Raw genomic sequence first — 20501 nt, forward strand, 5'->3', positions numbered from 1 at the left:
TTTCAGGAACAACGGATCCGCAAAAAACGGACCGAAAATCGGGATATAGGAAAATACTGACGTGTGAATGTAGCCTTAAACAGTTTCCACTCTTCTGGGAAAGCTTTCTACAAGATTTTGGAGTGTGTCTCTGTGGGAATTTTTGCCCATTCATCCAGAAGAGCATTTGTGAGGTTAGACATTGACGTTAGATTAGAGGACGTAGCTCGCAATCTCTGTTGTAGTTCATCCCAGATGTATTCAATGGAGTTGATGTCAAGGCTCTATGTGCGTCAGCCAAGTTCTTCGACACCAAACTCACCCAACCATGCCTTTATGGACCTTGGTTTGTGCACTGTGGCACAGGCATGGTGGAACAGAAAAGGGTCTTTCTCAAACTGTTCCAACAAATTTGGAAGTATACAAAAGTCCAAAATGTCTTGGTATGCTCAAGCGTTAAGATTTCCCTTAAAGGGGTTGTCCCACGAAAAATATTCTACAGTTTTCAAAACACCACCTGGATCTGAATACTTTTGTAATTGCATGTAATGAAAAATTTAGCATAGCCACTGAGTTATTCAATAAAATGTATCTGTATAGCGCCACCTGCAGTTTTTTTATTATTTCTTTGACCGGCTCACTGAGAAGGCCGCCCATGCTCAGTTTCATCCTTCAACTGCCTCCTGAGTTTTGATAGGGAGAGCTGAGACACGCCCCCTTAGCTGCAGCAGAAAAGACACTCCTCCTGAGCTGCCAGCTTGATATAAATCTAGCAGAGCAAAAATTGGGCAGATCTCTGTATCCATGTGAGGTACAGGACTGGTTCTTTGTTAAAAAGAGGTCCTGTACTATATGTCAAATTTTCATTTTTCACAGTAGTCACGGGACAATCTCTTTAACTGGAACTTAACTAGGCCAACTCCTGAAAAACAGCCCATAGCATTATCTCTCCTTCACCAAACTTTACAGCTGGCACAATGCAGTCAGACAGGTAATAGCATTTCACAAATGCTTGTAGAGGCAGACTGCATGGCTATGGGCTGGATTTTATACACCTGTGGCAATGGGACTGAATTTAATAATAAAAAGGCATGTCCTAATACTTTTGTCCATATAGTGCATTTATTATAGGGAATGTATCATCAAAAAATGAAGCTTTTTATGTTAACCCTGAGAGGGACGTTTTCCATTTTTGCATCTTCATTTTTCACTCCCCAGCTTCCCAGAGTCATAACCTTTTTTATTTTTCCGAAAAAACGCAATTCTGCCACAATTTTATGTGTGTTAGGGGGGGGGGGGGGGTTACGGCATTTACTGTGCGGTAAAATTGGCCTGTTACTTTCATTCTCTGGGTCAGTACGATTGCAACGATACTACACTTGCCTAGTTTTTCTTGAAGTTTAATAGTGGGGGGGGGGGGAATGAAAACCTTGAAAAAAAAATATTTAATCACCATATTCTCACCCCATATAACGTTTTTTGTAGCTATTCATACTGAGCTGTGTGGGGGTTTAATTTGTGTGGAAGAAATCACTTTTTATAACATTTTTGGGGGAGTTGAAGTGACAGAAAATGGCGACTTGGCCGTTTTTATTTTATTTTCCGTTACACCATTTGTCGTATGGGATAAATATTGTTATATTTTAATAGTACAGAGGTTTTACACATGGCAATATCCATGTATTTTTTTTTTATTATTAGTTAAAGGGGTTCTGCACTTTGTTTAAACTGATGATCTATCCTCTGGATAGATCATCAGCATCTGATTGGCGGGGGTCCGACACCCGGGACCTCAGCCGATCAGCTGTTTGAGAAGGCAGCAGCGCTCCAGCAGCGCCGCGGCCTTCTTACTGTTTACCGCTTGCCCAGTGACGTCACGACTAGTATCACTGGCCTGGGAGCGGCTAAGCTCCGTTCCCTTGAATGAAGCTTGGCCCTGCCCAGGCCAGTTGATACAAGTCGTGATTTCACTGGGCCAGCGGTAAACAGTGAGAAGGCTGCGGCGCTCTCAAACAGCTGATCGGCGAGGGTCACGGGGTGTCGGACCCCCACCGATCAGATGCTGATGATCTATCCAGAGGATAGATCATCAGCTTAAACAAAGTGCAGAACCCCTTTAAGTATTTTGAATTTGGGGAAAGGGGGATGATTTGAACGTTTATAATGTTAAAAATATTTTAAAAACTTTTTTTTTACATTTTTTTAATATAACTGGCAATCATTAGAATGCACATTGTGTTTTGTGATGGCTATATAGCCATCATTGAACACTTAATTTTCAAAATAACATAGTAGTAGTATAGTATATTTTACGCATTGTTAGCAGGCCTCAAGCAGGCTTCGGTCTATTAGTATAGAGCAGTGGTGGCGAACCTATGGCACGTGTGCCAGAGGCGGCAGTCAGAGCCCTCTCTGTGGGTGCCCGTGCCCTGGAAACGTCTAAGGCGTCCCAATATGTGTTAGACTTTTCCTGCCCTTCATCAACGCAGGGCACACTATGAACGGCACAGGCAGCACACTGCATGTAGGCAGGCTGTTATAGCTAAATGATAAAGTACATGGGAGATATACTGTATTGGACTGTATTATTCAGGGTACATTGCCGCGTTGGCACTTTGCGATAAAAAAGTGGGTTTTGGGTTGCAGTTTGGGCATTCGGTCTGTAAAAGGTTCGCCATCACTGGTATAGCGTAACAGGTTCCCCGATCTCAGCGCACGGCTCCTGCTTCTGGATCCCTCAGATGCTGTGGTCACATTTGACCACAGAATCTGAGGGGTTAAATGTATGTGATCAGCCTTATGGCTGATCACATACATTTGTCAAGGGTCTCTACTGTTTGAAACAGCAGAAACCCGGTGGTTATGGCGCCCTCTGCAGGTGTGAGTGGGAGTCATGTTTAGAGATGGAACTTCTGCCGTACCTATATGGCAGTGGTCACAAAGGGATTAGACTTTTATTTTTTATAAATATTTTGTATTTATTTCTAATCGTGTATGTATTTATATTAAAAAATAATAATGAAATCTTTCACTCTGGCCACTGATCTTGACACTTGTTCCTATTCCTGTCATCTTATTGTCATCAAACACAGGATTAGGTAACAGCTCTGTATAGGTAACACAGGAGCCACAATAGGTGAGGATCATTGCCCAACTTCTCCCTCTGCCTGTAAAGTGTCCTCTGCATGGGTCGCAGAGCATGTCCAGAACACTCTCCCACGGAAGGCACTAGGGTAGGTATACTATGACTGACAGTCTTAGTATAAAGTCTGTCGGCACAGAATGCACCACATTTATTAAGAAGCACTGGCCTCTTAAAGGGGTTCTCTACCTTTTTCTTACTGATGATCTATCCTTTGGGTAGGTCATAAGCATCTGATTTACGTAGGTCAGCTAGTGCAAACGCCGCTGCCTTCTCAAATAGCTGATCAGCGGGGATCCCAGGTATTGGATCCCTGCCGATCAGATGCTGATGACCTATTCAAAAGATAGATCATCAGAAAGAAAAAAGGTAGAGAACCTCCTTAATAAATTTGGTGTATCTTCAGGCTATGAGCTGGTGTAGATTTAACCTATTATTTCTGCTGGTCTCTGGTTAAATTATAGTAAATCTGCCGGGCTGTGGGAAGCCATGCCCCCTCCCACTGTTCTCACCACTTTTGAAAAGTAGTGAGAGAAGTGAAAAGTTGCAAATTAGAAACTTTTTTACGCCACAAAAGTGGCGTAAAGCATTTTGTAGGTCTCCAGATTCATGTTTTTCATATGCCAATGTGGCTGCTGTTCAGATCTTTGTACTGCTGTTTACAGAGACATGTACTATATGTCTGATGTCCGATTTTCATGTTTTACATTACTTATGGGATAACCTCATTAACTACTCTGTGAAGTGAGTATTGGTCACCAACCCTTTTAAACCTTCAGATGTACTCCCTAATCCCTTAAAAAGGACACGTTTGCTTTACTAAATAATTTTATTCTTCGTGCAATAATGATTTTGGATCATGTTTTTTACAACTCTATTTTGTTCCATACCTCAGTTATCACTACTAGAAGTTCATTAACCTGTTGGCGACCCCTAACAGTATGTCAGCAGGGTGCGAGAGGTGTATGGAGCGGGCAGCAGTATCCCCTAACCACAGTGGATCAATGAAAGGCAAGAACACAACAGCATTCTGCAAACACCGAATACATTGATTACAAATAATACTAATGCTGGTATATTCCCTATAAAAATGAATATGCACTACTTACAAAATCATTTGTGCCCATCCACCACACCAATGTGACCTCTTTTAGATGGGACCTTACTCTATAATGACTCCTCTCCTCGTGCAAACTGAATTCAAATGAATACAGGAAAAGTAGGATCCAGTTATATACTGCTCTAATTAAACAGCTTTGGAAAAGATGGGAGGTTAAGGTACAAGAGCAAAATTTAGGCATCCATGGCTCCACATGCATATTGCTCTTTCAGCAGAATAATGCACCCTGCAAAAATTCTTCAGGTATGTTTAAAGAAACATTACAATGTCGACTTGGCCTAAAAATTCCCCACATCCCAGTTGGATCAGGCATCTGTAGGACATACTGGAAAACAAGTCCAATCCATGGAGGGCCAGCCTAGCAACTTACAGGACTGCTGCTAATGTCTTGGTGCCACATACCACAGGACACCTTCAAAGGTAAGAGAATCATAGTCAGATGGGGTTAAAAAGGTTGTCCTGCCATTTATATTGATGACCTGTTGCTCTATGCAAGCGCTGCTTCCTAGTCATTACACTATGCGTCATCTCCCATAGATCGGCGGCGTAGTGTAATTACAAGTACATTCAAGTAATCTAATTGTTATCCCTTATCCTGTGGATAGGAGATAACTTCACATTTAATGTACAGAATGTAAAACCATAATTTCATTTTGAGCCATCTTGTTTCCTATTTTAATTTGCGGTCCCCAATGCATGGGCAACATCTGTGCGGTTTCTGCAGACGGATGTGGACCTATTCAACTTGAATAGGTCCGTGATGTTCTTTTTTTTGCGGTGCAGAAGCACAGAGAGAAACCCCACGGAAGTACTCTGTAGTGCTTCCATGGGGTTCCGTGCCTATGCACCACACCTTCCGGATTGTGGACACATTCAAGAGAATGGTTCTGCATCCGTGACGCGGTGCACAAATAGCTGAGGCCCGTATATTGCGGCCGCAATACGAGCCCAGCCGGCATTTCCAAAGACTTACAAAAATACTGCAGATAAGGTGTAAAGTATGCAGAGAACACTTTTATTCCATACTTTATCCTGATGGATCAATAAAGATGACGTTTTTAGTTAATTTGGATTAACTAGAGCATATTAAGTAAAAAAAATTAAATAAATAAAAAGACAAGATGTTTTCAAATTACAAAACAAATTGTTCCTTTGTCACAGAAAGGAAATACAAGTTAATTTTCAGTACTCAAAAGTCTAAGACTGGTTATTTGGATGTTGATGATTTCATAAATTTAAAATGCTAACAAAAGGCTTGTGTTTGGACCAAAGACAACCTGTAGCAACAAAAATTTCAAACAAAAAAGTGAACTAAAAACAAGCAGATATATTCTATTAAACTTACCATGCCACCACAGAGACTCAAGATAGCTGAGTGTGCCTCCAGACCATTGACATGCCCACTGTGGAAACAATGCTTGAGGTCCGAGAAGTCGAGGAGGGCTTGGCTTTGGTTTCCAATGTGGATAACACTGTAAGAATCCGCAATAAAGCTTGCATCATTGGTGAGGTTAAAATGGAAGAGCTGGCCATAGGCAGCAATGTGATAATACGTCCTGTTCACAACAGGCTGTAAAGGGTGAGGTTCTAGACTCCTTTTCTTTCTTCTGAAATGTTGGTTGGGAGGGAACACTTGCCCAAAACTGTCCACTTGAGAAGGTATGACAATCTCATATGATGAAAGTGTTTTCACAAAACTTGCTGCAAAATAAGATAATGAATTAGAAATGACCTAACACAAAACTACACATATACTCAGTAGAATATATATGTGCAAACATTCATTAAAAATATAGCACATAATGCTGAAGCTACACTCTAACTACATTATTACAGGGGTATTACATTTCAGCAAAAAAAAGCCAAATCTTTACATGAAGAAACGTAATACATTCATTCAATATAGTTTGTCTATCAGCTTCCAGACAGGATCAAAGATCTCTGCTGAAGGTTTATGCCAGTGGGTAGTGTCCTACTGTGGTCATCTGATGGACACAAATCTGTGGCTTGTTAGAAGCAGTTAACAGTGATGAGATTTTTACCTAGACCATGACAGGACAGACTGATTCTGATACACCATATACTATGCGGTTGCATTAAGTCCTCCACTGTGGGAACCGCTCTCTCCCATCTATATGAATGTAGTGTAAAAGATTGGATAAACCGGACAACGCCTTTAACCACTTCCAGCAAACGGATGTAACTGTCTGTCCGTGATCAGTACAGTTATGCCCAGTTAGATGCTATGGACACAGGAGCTGTTCAGTGCCAATTGGAGCAGGTGCTGGTTGTAATATACAGCCAACATACCACTGCAATGACCAAAATGGAAAAAAAAAACTCCAGCCGTTTGAACTTCAGAGACATCTAAGTGGTTAGACAGAGGCAGGGGGTTCCTCTGTCACCCAGTCACCCATCAGCACCCCATGACACGATTCCAGGGCACTGATGGTCTTTTATGCCTTCTGAGGATCTAACAACGCCCGCCAGTCTTCCATGGCTATATGGCTATTAGGTCATGTGAAATTTCTGGTCTAATAGTTTGTTACTAACAGGCAATAATGGTTACAATGGTAGAATTGCTGTTATTTTCCATTTCCCCTCCAAAATAATGGACGGAAAAATAAAGGTAGGCCCTAAATGTCTGATAAATGCGGGTCCCAGATCAATCTCTAGAATGGCCTCCTGACATCATCCTCCCCGGATGCAGAGTCCAGTGATCGGAACTATGTCAACAGCCAAGTGGGCTGTGCTACACCGTTTCCGTATCTCGAATAGTAGTGAACTGAAATGATAGAAACAGAGTGGCATAGCAAGGTATGCTGTTTCTGTACCTAACAAGTTAGAGACCTATCCAGGAGAGAAGAGAATGGGGAAGGCTTTGTAGAGAACTAGGGATACCCCTTGAAAGCCCAAAGGAGCTGCATCCGTAATATGTTTAAAAAAAAAAGCTCAGAATAGCATAAAAACATTTTAAAAAATCTATACTCAACTCCATCAATCCCCCACCACTTCCATACTGATGCTCCCTGGGCCCCATTAGTCTGTGCCTCTAGACACACAAGTAATGCCCACTCTGGCAATCACTTGCTGTGTGTCGAGAGGCAACAGGAAGCAGTGAGAAGTCAGAGCCAAGGGAGACAGCGGCAGGCAAAGGTGGAACAGAATATTCTGTCATTATTTTTTTTTTTATGTCACTCTGAAGCTTTAGAAATAAAAAGACTGGCTGCACATGCCATTTTGAATAAATTGTTACTATCATCCCTCAACTCTGCCAGGAATTGCTTACTCAGAACTTCCATAACCTCTCATGGATTGGCAGGATACACACTAGCAAATTGGTTACATTACCTTGAATACTAAACTATTTTTGCTCACTTCCTTTACCAATCATGGGTACAGCTCTTAAATCTTTACAGAATGGAATCTTCCAATTCGTGTGGTTGTATAAAAGACCTTGAAAATCCAGGTCTGGGGGATCCTCAGTACCCCATTTATATAATTGTTATTTAGAGACTGGCTGTCTCAATTAGTATCTTTCCATGCACTCCCTAATCACCCACACTGGGTTATTCTCGAATCTGATCTATTGATGCCAGTGTCCCCCTTAGCATTAATTTGGCCTCCTGATATTTCTTTAGGGATAGTCGACCCATCAGCAAAAATCCCCAATCTCGTGTTACAACTATGGAGGAAAGTCTGCTTTAAATACAAATGACAAAGTCCGATCTCACCTACGCTTTCTATATTTAGAAACCCCTTTTCTCCCCGGGCTGTCACTAACTTTGTTTGTTGGTGGAATCATGCCAGATTATGCCATGTTGGTGACTTCTTGCTTAATTCTAAACTCATGTCCAAGAGCATACTTTCTTTCTACTTTCTCACCCCCGACTACTGAACTCTTTAGACTTACTCAAGTCTTCCACTTCCTAACCTCCCTGGTCCCAACAAATTGCTCAGTGGAATACACAATGTTTCAACGACTATGCAAATATAGATCCTTACAGAGGAGTATTCTTTTTCCTTCTTTATTTTATTTTAAACTCGCCACTTTCTGATACCACTTCTAAGCATGGCTTGGAGGAGACCCTCACACTAGAGCAATTGGGATGCAGCAAAGGGTAACCAGCAAATGGAGCTCACAGGTAACATTAAATGCATTGTCATGGCTTTTTTTTATTAATGACCTATCCTCCGGATAGTATCCAAATAAAAAGTGGTGGCAGCATCTCCAATCCAAAAAGGTTTATTCACACAGGGTCCATGAGACAGTATAGAAGGTCAAATAAAGTGCAACGTTTCGGCTACTTAGTAGCCTTTCTCAAGCCGATGCTGTTATTTAGTCTATGATCTACTAATACACACAGATAATTCTCAACAAGTGACTCTCCCAGTTTTACTCCCCCTATAACATATGCAGCATGCAGATGATTAGCCCCCAGGGGCATAACTTTACATTTATCTTTATTGAACCTCATTTGCCAAGTGGAGGCCCAAACAGTAAGTTTGTCCAAGTCAGCTTGCAACTTATTAACATCTTCCATAGACTGGACGGTATTACAAAGTTTGGTGTCTGCAAAAATAGAAATAGCCCTATTAATACCATCCTCTAAGTCATCAATGAATAAGTTAAATAATAGCGGACCCAGCACAGAACCTTGGGGTACACCACTTATAACCGGGGACCATTCAGAGTGGGAATCGTTGACCACAACTCTTTGGATACGATCTTAGCGCCAACTTTCAATCCAGTTAGAAATTATATTTTCTAAATAGACATCAATATTCACGTCTGAGAGGGACAATATCGAACGCATTTGCAAAGTCCACACAATATCCAGAACCTTCACTCTGTCCAGGCTTCTAATCACCTCTTCATAGGTGTTAGTTTGACAGCTTTTGTTCGTAGTAAAACCACTTATTATATTATTTACAGTTACATAATCCTTGATGTAGTCCTGTAGAAGGCCCTCAAACATTTTTCCCACTATAGATGTTAAGCTTACTGGTCTATATTTACATGTTGAAGACCTAGCACCCTTTATGAAAATAGGCACCACATTCACCTTGCACCAGTCTTTTGGTACAATGCCGGTCATTAAAGAATATGTAGTCACTTGTTCTGAAGTAACTTGTCCTCCTGTGTGATTATTACAGGTTTTGTGTGTACTAATTAGAATGAAGACATTTTATTTATTCTAATAATCGTCCCTAGACAAAACGAGCCATTATAACTAATGAAAGGTATTTGGGAATATATTTATAATAAATTTATATATATAAATATATTTATATTTAAGTTTTTCGGTAATATTATTTTAATTCCTGGAGAATCCTTTTAACCTCTTGGGGACACAGGGCATACAGGTACGGCCTGATGTCCCAGGGACTTGTGTATTTCCGATCACCACAGTGCGGTGATCGAAACAGAGTGCCTTCTGAAATCATTCACCAGGCACTCTGTGATAATGCCAAGGGGGGTCCTGTGACCCCCCCCCCCCCCCGTATCGGCGATCGCTGCAAACCGCAGGTCAATTAAGACCTGGGATCAAAAAAACAGTCCAGCAAAATTTGCCTTCCAAAAACCGTATGGCATTCCTTTCCTTCTGTGCCTTGCCGTGTGCCCGTACAGCAGTTTACGACCACATATGGGGTGTTTCTGTAAACTACAGAATCGGGGCCATAAATATTGAGTTTTGCTTGGCCGTTAACCCTTGCTTTGTAACTGGCAAAAATGGATTCAAATGGAAAATCTGCCCAAAAAAGTGAAATTTTATCTCTATTTTCCATTAATTCTTGTGGAACACCTAAAGGGTTAACAAAGATTGTAAAATCAGTTTTGAATACCTTGAGGGTTGGTTTCTATTATGTAAGCCTCACAAAGGGACTTCAGACCTGAACTGGTCCTGAAAAAGTGGGTTTTAGAAATTTTCTGTAAAATTTCAAGATTTGCTTCTAAACTTCTAAGCCTTTTAACGTCCCCAAAAAATAAAATGGCAATCACAAAATGATCCAAACATGAAGTAGACATATGGGTAATGTAAAGTAGTAACTATTTTTGGAGGGATTACTATGTATTATAGAAGTAAAGAAATTGAAATTTGGAAATTAGCAAATTTTTCCCAATTTTTGGTAAATTTTGAATTTTTTTTATAAATAAAAATTTACTGGTCTATAATTACCCGGTAAAGACCTAACAACCTTTATTAAAATAGTCACCACATTCGCCTTGTGCCAACCCCTGTCAATGCCTGTCATTAAAGAATCCGTAAATATTATGAACAGAGGCAAAGCAATGGGTAATTGATCCTTTGTACATTGCTCGTTTTTACCTGTGTATTGTGAGTATAATAAACCCTGTTTTACTCCAATTCATGTGACGGTACTTCACTATTGGCTGCATTCTTGGTGTTCCATAGAAGCCTGAAAGGGAGAGGAGTAAAAGCTTTGACTGGCCTGCTTGCTTTCCCATGTCCGCAAATATTTGACTGGTTTCGAATGTGGAATTTCTGCTTCTCCAGCGGTCCAACAAAAAGAAACGCATTTACCTGTGTGAACTGCACCCACTTCACCACTTGGACCTGCGACGCTATTAGGCAACGTACTTTTTTTAGGCTGTTTTTATTATTTAAAGAGGCAAAGCAATAACTGAACTGAGCTCTTTTAGAACTCTTGGGTGTAATCTATCTAGAACTGGGGCCTTGTTCACTTTAACTTTTGTGGGCCAATATCTAAAGAGGATTGTTTGAAGTTTTTAGGAGAGATCTCACCTTGTCAGCATCTGTATACTTCTTTAATAATACTGTCTATAAGTGTCTATAATATATCCTGATGCCCGCAAGAATTCATATTGCGTTCAGGTAGAGGTCTCCTTCACTTTCAATCTTGGCAGTTATTCATAGGGTTAATAGAATCTCGTTATACGAGGACCTTATTGCCACTCCAAGTGATTCCAAATATGGAATGCATGGTTAAACTATGCCACCTCTCCTAACTTGCAATACTTCCTGTCTCCGCAAACATTTACAACAACCCATGGAAGACTTGACTGCTCTCTTTTCCCCTCCCTAGCCTTTTACCTCTTGGGCCAGGAGAGTCACGGTAGTTGAGTTTTTTTTCGTACTGCATTACTCAGGTAACTCTTTTTGGTCTTATACTGCTTCTTCAAACCATATTTGACATTACCCACTGATATTGGAGGCTTGTTTTTTATGTACTCACACACATTCTTCGCGAAATTTTTCCTTGCTTTTTTGATAATAAATATTTCTTCAAACATAAATCGTTTCCATACCTGTGCAGGGCTCAAATGGACAGTAGCCACAATAATGTAAGCTGCATTGATCATAAAGTACATTTTAGATTGTGTGAAAGGCTATTTTTTTATACGGGTTGTCCAGCCTTTGGGATTTTTTAACTGTCCCCAGCAGCATGTTGTACCTATGAAAAAATCATACCCAACTGTTCCATGCTGCTCCTCTCTGACTCAGTGGCTCTGTTTTACGGTCCCCGGCTTGTAAAGGTCTGAACTAGTGGGGTCAAAGGCACTGCCAATGATGGCCCCAGCTGTGTCATGTCCCCAAACAGCATATCACTGCTGGGTCACATGCCACTTGGGGACGTGTCATTGCTGACGTCATTTATTGGCTGCAACGGCACATGTAACTCCGTCCATGTGGAAATTTACACACTGAGGACTGGAAGACGGTTGAACAGTTGGGGGCAAGGGAAAGAAGTGTGGAAAAGTTGAGTATGATTTTTTTACAGGTACAACATGCTGCTGGGGACAATTAAGATAGGCTACTATTAAAGCATTTGTCACTAGCTAAACTGGGAAATTATTTTAACATCTAGTATTTGCATGATGTTGGACATAACAATTATTTTGATTACTTATATAACAGCCTCTATAAAGAGCATCTGTCAGCTTTCCTGCCATGTCTGCTTTAGAAAATAAATGTATTCCCCACAATTACAACACAATTTCCTACTAGAAATATATTAATAAATTAACTACAGCCGGAACGTCCCTGATACAGTCTAGTAAGTACTGACAGTGCCACAACAGTTAGGCCGTTTTCACACAATATTTAGTCAGTGATTGTAGGCCAAAACCAGGTGCAGGTGCAAAACTGAACAAGTGCAAATCTTTCCAAATCTTATCTTATCATCTCTCGGAGGCTCCAATCCTGGTTTTGGTCACAGTCACTGATCACGGATCAAACACTGAATGTGTGACCATTTGTCAATGTATTCATACAATTCTAGGAAGAATGATTGAGGAACATCACAATGCAGAAAAGATGCTCCAGAATTGTTATTCCAGAGGGAAGCAATTATTTAGTAAAAAAAAGTCAGGAAACCTAAGGCTACTTTCAGCCTCAGACATTCATCGCTGGAGTCCATTGACTATAATGGGAGCCAATGGAGATCTGGCCACTTCCCAGCATAAATGTCAGGAGTCAGCCAGACAAAAACTGTTTTGTGTGGCAATTCTTGTCCAGCCAAATCCCAGCATTTATGCTAGGAAGTGGATGGATCCCGGCCAGATCCCATTATAGTCTATGGAATCCAGCAGGCATTCCACACTATTCAGCTATGACGGATCCTGAGAACTCCAGAAGGTTTCCAGGTTGCTTTAGTGCTAGTTCTTATCTTCAGTGTCACCATCACAATGTAACATGAACTGATACGGCATAACAACTGGAGTTGTGGATAAATTATGTACAGTGACATTACATTGAACATTCTCCATTTCTCCAAACTTAGGCCTCATTCACGGTCCGCAAAACGGGGTTCCGTTGTTCCGTGATCCGTGTCCGTTTTTTCTTCCGTGTGTCTTCCTTGATTTTTAGAGGATCACCAGACATGATGGAAAGTAAAAAAAAAGTCATTTTGGTGTCCGTCTAGCCGTGCGGAGCCAAACGGATCCGTCCTGACTTACAATGCAAGTCAATGGGGACGGATCCGTTTGACGTTGACACAATATGGTGCAATTGCAAACGGATCCGTCCCCCATTGACTTTCAATGTAAAGTCAGGAGTCCCTATCGGAGTTTTCTCCAATCCAATGGTATATTTTCACTTGAATCGTCCCCATCACCATGGGAACGCCTCTATGTTAGAATATACCATCGGATTTGAGTTAGGTCGTGAAAACTCAGATCCGACAGTATATTCTAACACAGAGGCGTTCCCATAGTGACGGGGACGCTTCAAGTTAGAATATACTAAGAACTGTGTACATGACTGCCCCCTGCTGCCTGGCAGCACCCAATCTCTTACAGGGGGCTGTGATCCGCACAATTAACCCCTCAGGTGCCGCACCTGAGGGGTTAATTGTGCGTATCATAGCCCCCTGTAAGAGATCAAGTACTGCCAGGCAGCAGGGGGCAGACCCCCCTCCCTCCCCAGTTTTAAATTCATTGGTGGCCAGTGCGGCCCCCCTCTCTCCCCAGTATTAAATTCATTGGTCCCAGCAATTTTAGAATTATTATACTTACCTGCGCTGTCTGTGATCGGCCGGGCGCTCCTCCTACTGGTAAGTGAAAGGTCTGTGCGGCGCATTGCTTATAGCACAGTCCTGTCACTTAACAGTAGGAGGAGCGCCCGGCCGGTCACAGACAGCGCAGGTAAGTATAATGCTTCTAATATTGCTAAGTAACCATGGCAGCCAGGACTGCAGTAGCGCCCTGGTTGCCATGGTAACCGATTGGAGCCCCAGCGATTAAACTGGGACTCCGATCGGAACTCTCCGCTGCCACCAATGATGGGGGGGGGGTGATTTTAATTAGGGGGGGAGAGGGGAGGCCGCACTGGCCACCAATGAATTTAATACAGGGGAGGGAGGGGGGGCCGCACTGGCCACCAATGAATTTAATACAGGGGAGGGGGGCCGCACTGGCCGCCAATGAATTTAAAACTGGGGAGGGAGGGGGGTCTGCCCCCTGCTACCTGGCAGCACCCGATCTCTTACAGGGGGCTATGATACGCACAATTAACCCCTCAGGTGCGGCACCTGGGGGTTAATTGTGCGGATCACAGCCCCCTGTAAGAGATCGGGTGCTGCCAGGCAGCAGGGGGCAGTTATGTCCACAGTTCTTAGTATATTTTAACTTGAAGCGTCCCCGTCACCATGGGAACGCCTCTGTGTTAGAATATACTGTCAGATCTGAGTTTTCACGATGTGAAAACTCAGATCTGAAAAGCTGTTATGCAGACGGATCTGCAGATCTGTCTGTGCGAAAGTTGCCTACGGACACGGATCACGGACGCGGATGAGAATCTTGTGTGCCTCCGTGTTTTTTCACGGACCCATTGACTTGAATGGGTCCGCAAACTGCGGCTCGGATGCGGACCCGAAAAACGGTTGTGTGCATGAGGCCTTACTGCTGACCACAGATGAAAAAATTTAAGTATTTAGTTACTGTATACTATATTGTTTGTTGGTTCAAATATATATATATATATATATTATTATTATTTTTTATGGTTATTTTTCCACTGTTCACCTCACGCTCACTGCATGTATTCCTAACTTTTCAAAACATGTATTACTTAATTATTTTAGTCTGTCTAATCCTTCTTTTATCTTATCTTACCTCCTTAGGCCCCTTGCAGACGAGCGTGTCCGGATAAAATCCGGATGCGTTGCGGCAAACCCGCGTGAGTTGGTACCCAATTGCAGTCAGTTTTGACTGTGATTGCGTTCCATTGTTCAGTTTTTATTGCGCGGGTGCAATGTGTTTTGCACGCGCGTGATAAAAAACTGAATGTGGTACCCAGACCCGAACTTCTCCACAGAAGTTCAGGTTTGGGTTCAAGGTTGTGTAGATTGTATTATTTCCCCTTATAACATGGGAAAATAATAGCATTTTGAATACAGAAGGAATAGTACAATAGTGCTGGAGGAGTTAAAAAATAAAATAATTTTTTTTTTAACTCACCTTAATCCACTTGTTCGCGCAGCCGGCATCTCTTCTGTCTTCTTCTTTGAGGAATAGGACCTTTGATGACGTCACTGCGCTCATCACAAGGTCCGTGACATGATCCATCACTATGGTGATGGATCATGTGACGGACCATGTGATGAGTGCAGTGACGTCATCAAAGGTCCTTTTCCTGTACACAGCAAAGAAGAAAAAAGAAGAGAAGCCGGGCTGCGCGATCAAGTGGATTAAGGTGAGTTATATATATTTTTTTTAACCCCTCCAGCCCTATTGTACTAAGCATTCTGTATTAAGAATGCTTTTATTTTCCCTTATAACCATGTTATAAGGGAAAATAATAATGATCGGGTCTCCATCCCAATCGTCTCCTAGCAACCGTGCATCTGCACTTGCTTGCGATTTTCACGCAGCCCCATTCACTTCTATGGGGCCTGCATTGCGTGAAAAACGCAGAATATAGAACATGCTGCGATTTTCACGCAACGCACAAGTGATGCGTGAAAATCACTGCTCGTGTGCACAGCCCCATAGAAATGAATGGGTCCGGATTCAGTGCGGGTGCAATGCGTTCACGTCACGCATTGCACCCGCGCGGAAAACTCGCTCGTGTGAAAGGGGCCTTACTGTGTTCTCCTCAGTAGCTATTTTTATCATGGTTACCAGGGTCCCAGGTATCTCGGCAGATTGTGAGTAGTTGTTAATCAGTTACAGTCACCCCGCTTTACCTCAGAAGTACTATGTTTCCTCTCACCTCACTCGCTCTGCTGCTCCGTCCTGCGACAGTCTCAGAATTATATATTATCCAGTTTTGCCCTTATTGGTTACTTCTGCTTACCACAATATATTCTATATACTTACCAGACAGGTTAACATTACGGCTCTATAGTAGCCAGTTTAAATTTTGTGCAGTTCCCTGCTGCTATTCATTACATCATTCCTGTCAGTTTTTTCTCACCTGTATTTTGTTCAGTATACCCTCATCATTATGTCTAATGAGGAACATGCTACACCTAGGTAGGTTCCTGAAGCCTCAGGTTTATTATCAGAAGAGCATATTAAGTCTCTGTTTGATCTATCAGTACAAAAGTCTGTTGAGTCAGCTTTTCACTCAGTTATGACTGGCATGCAAGATTCAATTGCTAAGACTGTATCCCTGGCTATATCCCAGGCAAAACCAATCCTGTCACCTGCAGTCATTCCCTTTACCCCGTCCGATAATTTTTGGTTGGCGGAGGACTCGACCTCAAACATGATCCAGGGTTTTAAGAAGTCCAGGAAAAATGTTGCAAAAGAGCCGTATTCCTCAGACCGATCCCTCACCCTCCAAAAATAAAAAAATGTCAGGCCAGTCATAAATCTGAACACACTGAACAAATATGTCACCTACCAACATTTCAAAACGGAGAGCTTGCACTTATTAAGAGACCTCCTTTTACAGTGTGATTGGCTTGTGAAGATAGATTTAAAAGACGCATATCTCACAGTCCCTATGCACCCGTTGTCACAACCTTATCTTCAGTTTTTGTGGGAAGCCCCATGGTGTTTCACCAAACTGTTGAAACCCGTGGTAGCCGCATTACGGAGCCAAAGTGTACGACTTATTATATACCTGGAAGATATTCTAATCATGGCCCAGTCTCTGCCTTTCATTCATCAACGATCAGAAGTCGATTCTGACTCCTACAAAAGAGATAGAATATCCGGGTTTTCTAATCAATTCCGAATCTGCTATCTTAAGTCTCCCTACCAGGAAATTGAAAATGATTCGGAAGGAGATTCGTTTAATATTGAACAAAAGTTTAATATTGTTATGGACTATTGCCAGAGTCGTGGGTCTACTCTCGGCCTCTATACAGGCCATTTTCCCAGCTCCCCTTCACTATCGGGCCCTAAAAAGATTAAAAGCTCAACATTTAGGAGAAGGTCTCGCCTACATGGATGAAATATCCTTTACACCAGAGACCAAGGAAGAACTTCTCTGGTGGTGGCATCATATTCAGGAATGGAATGGGAAAGCAATTTTCCACTCCATCCTGGATTTAGTATTAGAATCAGATGCAAGCTGTCTGGGTTGGGAGCCCGTTGTGGTTCTCTCTCTACTGGAGAGAAATGGTCCCCGGAAGAAACCTTATTTCACATCAATTGTTTACTAGCGGGGGGGTTTCGCACTCAAGAGTTTTGCGAAAGATAAATCACATTGTTGCGTGTTATTATGCATTGACAATATTTCAGCAGTCTAATATGTGAACCGCTTAGGAGGAGCCAAATCAAAACTCTTAGCAGACATTGCAAAAGATTTCTGGCATTTTTGCTTGGATCGCAACATCGTCTTGACAGCGGAATATATTCCGGGTCTTTCTAATTCTAGCAGATTGGAATTCCCGCTATCTTTTGGATTCCAGCGACTGGACTCTGGATCCTCATGTCTTTTAACAAATCAATTCACTTTGGGGTCCTCTCCAACTCGATCTTTTGCCTCTCGACTCAACCGACAACTAACAAAAAATTTAATTGGCGTCTGGACTCCGAGGCCATAGGCGTAGATGCCTTGCTACAACCCTGGTCATCGGGTCCACTATACGCGTTTCCTCCTTTCAACCTCATTCAGAGTCCTTTTCCTTTGTCGTCTTCAGAAATCAACACTAGTTCTGATCACCCCGTGGTGGCCTCCCAAAGCTGGTTTCCACAAATCTTGAAACTTGCAATCGATTATCCTAGCTTCCTAGCGTCTTTTCCGTCCAGCCTCCTGAATCCTTCTGGAGATTGTCACCATCTAATCCTATCAGAAACCCTGACACTAGTAGCATGGTTGATTTCAGGTCACCAGAATTTGATTCAGAACTTTCAGGTACAGCTAATGAAATCCTTGCAGCAGCCTGGGCTACAGGTACCAGGTCCGCTTACAGATCAGCCTGGAAGATTTGGGCTGATTGGTGCTTACAATGGGATTTGGATCCCGTACAAGCACCTCTCTCTATCATCATACATTTTCTTTCAGAATCTTTCGATCTGGGCAAGGCTTATAGGAATATTAATGTATATCGCTCTGCTATATCTTCTTATCATGCTCCTATCAATTCTTTACCGATAGGGAAACATCCTTTGGTTTGTAGACTTATGAGAGGTATTAGATTCCAGAGACCTCCTGCTCCCAAATACCACTCCACTTGGGACGTTTCAATCCTACTTAATTTCCTAATGTCTTGGGGCGATAACGAGTCTTTATCTCTTAAGTTTTTATCCTTCAAGCTTACAGTTCTTCTATGTCTTATCTCTCTCAAGAGAGTATCTGACATCAGGGCTTTAGACGTTTCCCGCAAACAATTACTTCCTCATGGGGTTCGTTTTACTGTTTACAGACGCACAAAAACTAATCTACAATCAGTATTTTATCCTGCTTTCCCACATAACCAAGATATTTGTGTGGTAAAATGCCTTGAATCTTATGAACGTAGAACTTCCTCTCTTCGAGACCCTTTATCTTCACAACGCCTCATATCCTATTGTACTCCATTTCATCCGGTTTCTTCACCCACGCTGGCTAGGTGGGTTAAGCAAACCATGTCTTTGGCTGGTATTGACATTTCCACTTTTAGAGTCTACTCCACTAGAGGTGCAATGTCAACCAAGGAATTCGAATCCCTTTCAGATATATTGAAAGCAGCCAACTGGTCTTCCGAGTCCACTTTTAGCAGATGAATTGAAGAAATTGACCTTTTTGGAAATGGCGCTGCTTTTAGGGATTTTTATTTTAAACCTGATACTCACGTGTCTATGTTTATACTTAAGTAATGTTTAACATATTGTGTTATTTACAGTTTATATATATATATATATATATTAGCTTTGAACTTGCATATAATAGGAGCCTCCTGTATTATTTAAAATTTAAGATTTTCCTAGCTTTAGTGACGGAAAATATAGATTTTAATAATGACAGGAGGCAAGTATTATCCCACCTCTCAGTTACCCTATTTGTATATTTCTAATTATGTTTTTTAGCTTGATCTTCACTCACATGGAACATTTTCCTCCTAAGTCTGGATCCTTCTACACTGATTCTACATTACCTACGTTACTTTATCCACATTGTTATTTGATCTATGTTTGCTGTTTAAGAAAGAGGAATTGGAAGTGATTCCACAGACATTTATAGACCCTTAATGCTGTGGCAAAATTTAATTAAAGAGATTGCATATAATACTCGCCTCCTGTCATTATTAAAATATATATTTTCTGTCACTAAAGGTAGGAAAATCTTCAATTGAACACAGATGAAAAAGTGTGAGGCCTAATACAGAGCTGTACAAAGGCATCACATCCTGCACAAGTAGCGTCTACAGCTCTGTAAATCAGAGCCACAGAGCTCCATGTTCCTCTGTAAATGTACAGGGAGTGCAGAATTTTTTAGGCAAGTTGTATTTTTGAGGATTAATTTTATTATTGAACAACAACCATGTTCTCAATGAACCCAAAAAACTCATTAATATCAAAGCTAAATATTTTTGGAAGTAGTTTTTAGTTTGTTTTTAGTTTTAGCTATTTTAGGGGGATATCTGTGTGTGCAGGTGACTATTACTGTGCATAATTATTAGGCAACTTAACAAAAAACAAATATATACCCATTTCAATTATTTATTTTTACCAGTGAAACCAATATAACATCTCAACATTCACAAATATACATTTCTGACATTCAAAAACAAAACAAAAACAAATCAGTGACCAATATAGCCACCTTTCTTTGCAAGGACACTCAAAAGCCTGCCATCCATGGATTCTGTCAGTGTTTTGATCTGTTCACCATCAACATTGCGTGCAGCAGCAACCACAGCCTCCCAGACACTGTTCAGAGAGGTGTACTGTTTTCCCTCCTTGTAAATCTCACATTTGATGATGGACCACAGGTTCTCAATGGGGTTCAGATCAGGTGAACAAGGAGGCCATGTCATTAGATTTTCTTCTTTTATACCCTTTCTTGCCAGCCACGTTGTGGAGTACTTGGATGCGTGTGATGGAGCATTGTCCTGCATGAAAATCATGTTTTTCTTACCTTGCAGACTTCTTCCTGTACCACTGCTTGAAGAAGGTGTCTTCCAGAAACTGGCAGTAGGACTGGGAGTTGAGCTTGACTCCATCCTCAACCCAAAAAGGCCCCACAAGCTCATCTTTGATGATACCAGCCCAAACCAGTACTCCACCTCCACCTTGCTGGCGTCTGAGTCGGACTGGAGCTCTCTGCCCTTTACCAATCCAGCCATCTGGCCCATCAAGACTCACTCTCATTTCATCAGTCCAGAAAACCTTAGAAA

At 41.7% G+C, this 20501-nt stretch overlaps 1 protein-coding gene across 2 annotated transcripts in view; it reads right to left on the reverse strand.

The window, feature by feature from the left end:
• Nucleotides 1–20501, reverse strand: part of ADAMTS20 (ADAM metallopeptidase with thrombospondin type 1 motif 20) — a 252346-nt gene that overhangs the window by 223524 nt on the left and 8321 nt on the right. For both annotated transcript variants that reach the window (XM_044280361.1, XM_044280362.1), the window contains exon 2: nt 5587–5942. In XM_044280361.1, the coding sequence (XP_044136296.1) occupies nt 5587–5942 (356 nt within the window). The remainder of the gene's footprint in view (nt 1–5586; nt 5943–20501) is intronic.

This window comes from Bufo gargarizans, chromosome 2 (genome assembly GCF_014858855.1).
Source record: "Bufo gargarizans isolate SCDJY-AF-19 chromosome 2, ASM1485885v1, whole genome shotgun sequence".
Classification (NCBI taxonomy): Eukaryota; Metazoa; Chordata; class Amphibia; order Anura; family Bufonidae; genus Bufo; species Bufo gargarizans.